The following is a 4,087-nucleotide window of genomic DNA, read 5'->3' on the forward strand; positions in this document are numbered from 1 at the left end:
ACCACACATGTCTCCCTGTCTATGGTGAACACGCATGTCTCCCTGATTATGGTTACCACACATGTCTCCCTGTCTATGGTGAACACACATGTCTCCCTCTCTATGGTAAACACACACGTCTCCCTGTCTATGGTGAACACACATGTCTCCCTGACTATGGTGAACACACATGTCTCCCTGTCTATGTTGAACACACATGTCTCCCTGTCTATGGTGAACACACGTCTCCCTGTCTATGGTGAACACACATGTCTCCCTCGCTATGGTAAACACACACGTCTCCCTGTCTATGGTGAACACACATGTCTCCTTGTCCATGGTGACCACACATGTTGTCCCTGTCTATGATAACCACATATGTCTCCCTGTCTATGGTGAACACACATGTCTCCTTGTCGATGGTGACCACACATGTCTCCCTGTCTATGGTGATCACGCATGTCTCCTTGTCGATGGTGACCACACATGTTGTCCCTGTCTATGATAACCACACATGTTGTCCCTGTCTATGATAACAACACATGTCTCCCTGTCTATGGTGAACACACATGACTCCCTGTCTATGGTGAACACACATGTCTCCTTGTCGATGGTGACCACACATGTCTCCCTGTCTATGGTGAACACACATGACTCCCTGTCTATGGTGAACACACATGTCTCCTTGTCGATGGTGCCCACACATGTCTCCCTGTCTATGGTGAACCCACATGTCTCCCTCTCTATGGTAAACACACACGTCTCCCTGTCTATGGCGAACACACATGTCTCCCTGTCTATGGTGAACACCCATGTCTCCCTGTCTATGATAACCACACATGTCTCCCTGTCTATGATAACCAAACATGTCTCCCTGTCTATGATAACCACACATGTCTCCCTGTCTATGATAACCAAACATGTCTCCCTGTCTATGATAACCACACATGTCTCCCCGTCTATGGTGAACACGCATGTCTCCCTGATTATGGTTACCACACATGTCTCCCTGTCTATGGTGAACCCACATGTCTCCCTCTCTATGGTAAACACACACGTCTCCCTGTCTATGGCGAACACACATGTCTCCCTGTCTATGGTGAACACACATGTCTCCCTGTCTATGGTGGACACACATGTCTCCCTGTCTATGGTGATCACATGTCTCCCTGTCTATGGTGAACATGCATGTCTCCCTGTCTATGGTTAACCACACATGTCTCCCTGTCTATGGTTACCACACATGTCTCCCTGTCTATGATAACCACACATGTCTCCCAGTCTATGGTGAACACACATGTCTCCCTGTCTATGGTGAACACACATGTCTCCCTGTCTATGGTGATCACATGTCTCCCTGTCTATGGTGAACATGCATGTCTCCCTGTCTATGGTGAACACACAAGTCTTCCTGTCTATGGTGACCACACATGTCTCTTTTTTAGTGGTGATACATTGTATTGTTTCTCATTGTCGATTGTGACCATATGTGTTGGCGATGATTTAAAGCTGTTGACCTGTCTGATCTGTCCACATGTATCTACCTTTCTATTGTGGCCATTCCTTTTCTGATGTTTTTTTTATGTAGAGCAGGAGACTATTTCCACACAACACACATTTACCTGTCATCATGATCAGTATAATATTTTACCGTCTTCTGATTTGTAAGTACATTCTTTTCACATTCATAATGTAAATGTTTTGTATATAAATGTCAACCTAGAGTCCTTGTACTTACTTTATTGATACCTTGCCCTTAATTCTGTAATGAGATTATGACATGTTATATTCTTTTTCCAGCATCAGCCTGACTATAAACCAACTTTGAAGATGGCAGCCGCCAAATACCAGTCTTCTAAAGAAACCACAAACTTCGCCCGGATTTGCAGGCTGGTCATTGATGTCATCCCTGACTTATTGCGAGATTTGCTCATCACCCGACTGCCACCATCAGGACTCGCTCATGTACTTACCAACCTGAAAGGTCAGGTCATCTCGATGAATAAACAACAAAAGAAGATTCTGTATCCTCAGGGTGGGCTGTTTCAAGGTTCTGTTAAGGATTTGGACACATCACTTCTTTACATCCTACTTAGAAACCTTGGAAATATTTCACCTCATCAGAATGGTTGGGGGAATGTACCGGATATAGCAGACAGATCTCTGTCAGCAAACATCGACCGTCTACGTGAGCAGCGCAATGAGGCATATGCACATGCACCCAATGCCTCCCTTTCTGATGGAGATTTTCAGACTAGGTGGGGCATCATCCGCCAAAGTGTGGAGGAAATACAAAATAGTGAACTGAAGACAGGGTTGTTTGTGAAGGCAGTGGATGATATACTTACCATGAGGATGGACCCCAGTACAGAAAATTTTATAACACTTATAGCACAGATCGAAGGTAATTGTACACAAAGGCTGATTTTATCTACAGAATAAATAATATTCATTAAAATTATATTGAATCGATATAAAATCAGTAATTAAATCAATATTTTTAGCTCACCTGGCCTGTCAGTTGTCTGTCCCTTGTCCGTCGCCGTCGTTCAGCATCAATATTTTAGTTTAAACAACTTCTTTTTAATAACCAAAAGACTTAGGGTGATGATATTTGGCCAGAAGCAAACTGGGTTAAAGGATACCAAGTTTGTTCAAATAAATGACCTTCACCCATATTTAAGGTTACAGGGGTCAATTGTAAGAAAAACTTTAAACAATTTCTTCTGAATAACCAAAAGGACCAGGATGGTGATATTTGGGCAATTGCATGCTTGGATGAAAGGCTATCAAATAATATGAATGACCTTGAACCACTTTCAAGATCACATTTGGTCAGATATGTATAAACCTTTAAATACCTAATCTCATTAAACAAAAGGTCTAGTGTGGTGATATATAGCAAGTTGCATGCTGAGATGAAGGGCTATAAAGTTGTTCAATGTAATGACCTTGTTTGACTCTCAAGGTCATATGGGTCAAAGGTTTTTAAATCATTTGAAAATGTTGTTTTGAATGATTTATAGTCATAAATACTGTTATTTTGCCTGTAGGTTTATTATAAATCACTTTTAAGGTTACAAGTGTGAGATTAATACCAGGTGAGCGATGCAAGCACATTGGGCCTCTTGTTTTAATTGGAAGATAGAAAAAAGTTTTGCATAGCTTTTTAAAAATGAATAATTTATGCTTTTTATATGCCGGTCAAAAATTCTGATGGGACGAATTATGGTATGGGAAAAATGTCCATCCCTCCGTCTGTCTGTCTGTCTGTGTACGTATGTAAGGTAATTAATTAAGGTACTGCTATCTGATTGGTCAATGGTTTTCGCACTACAATTAAGTCAGATATGTTTATTAATTATCTTGCAGAAGTTTGGATATTGACTAATCAGAAATAAATAAATATACAACATTTGATATAGCGCCCTATCTAGCTAACATAAGCCACTCTAAAGCGCTTTACAGTACATAGATAAACAATTTTATACAGTCAATATAATAAGCATATATATATTAGTCAATGAAATATTGAGGAATTAGTAGGAGCTGCCTTATCAGGCGCTAACTACTAGTCCTATGCCACCTGGCTGATATCTCCCTATGTGTGTGTGCTGGAGATGTATTGTGTTCTGTTTGTAGTGGGACCGTGCTTTGAACGGTATCATTTATAGTGCCACCTAACTTGAATGCTACAGCACAGATACCGTAACACCAACCCCAGACCATTTTATATGCCACCTGGGTTGTTGGAGTTGTGTGGGCAGGAGAAAAACACTGATATTTTATTGTGTGTTGTATTTTAGGGGAGATCAGTGACATCAAAGATATTACAGCAGATGTGGATAACCTCAAAGGTAGGATATGAAGCATGTAGACATAACATGTTCTATATCAGGAGGAGCTAGCTAATTGTTTCACCTCCTAAAGCCAATATCGGGGAGGTGGGAATGAATCAGCTTGTCATAGTTTCCCAACCAAACATTACTATGGGGGCAAGAGTTAGCTAGTCATGGTTTCCCAACCAAACATTACTATGGGGGTAAGAGTTAGCTAGTCATTGTTTCCCAACCAAACATTACTATGGGGGTAAGAGTTAGCTAGTCAT

At 41.2% G+C, this 4,087-nt stretch overlaps 1 protein-coding gene across 1 annotated transcript in view; it reads left to right on the top strand.

The window, feature by feature from the left end:
* Positions 1 to 1,783: 1,783 nt before the first annotated feature.
* LOC110441184 overlaps positions 1,784 to 4,087 on the top strand; it is a gene marked incomplete at its 3' end in the record, with an annotated part of 31,377 nt that continues 29,073 nt past the window's right edge. Inside the window, exons 1-2 of the mRNA XM_021484282.1 lie at positions 1,784 to 2,383; positions 3,786 to 3,836. Coding sequence (XP_021339957.1) covers positions 1,810 to 2,383; positions 3,786 to 3,836 — 625 coding nt within the window. The remainder of the gene's footprint in view (positions 2,384 to 3,785; positions 3,837 to 4,087) is intronic.

Source organism: Mizuhopecten yessoensis, unplaced genomic scaffold (assembly GCF_002113885.1).
Source record: "Mizuhopecten yessoensis strain PY_sf001 unplaced genomic scaffold, ASM211388v2 scaffold715673, whole genome shotgun sequence".
Taxonomy (NCBI): Eukaryota; Metazoa; Mollusca; class Bivalvia; order Pectinida; family Pectinidae; genus Mizuhopecten; species Mizuhopecten yessoensis.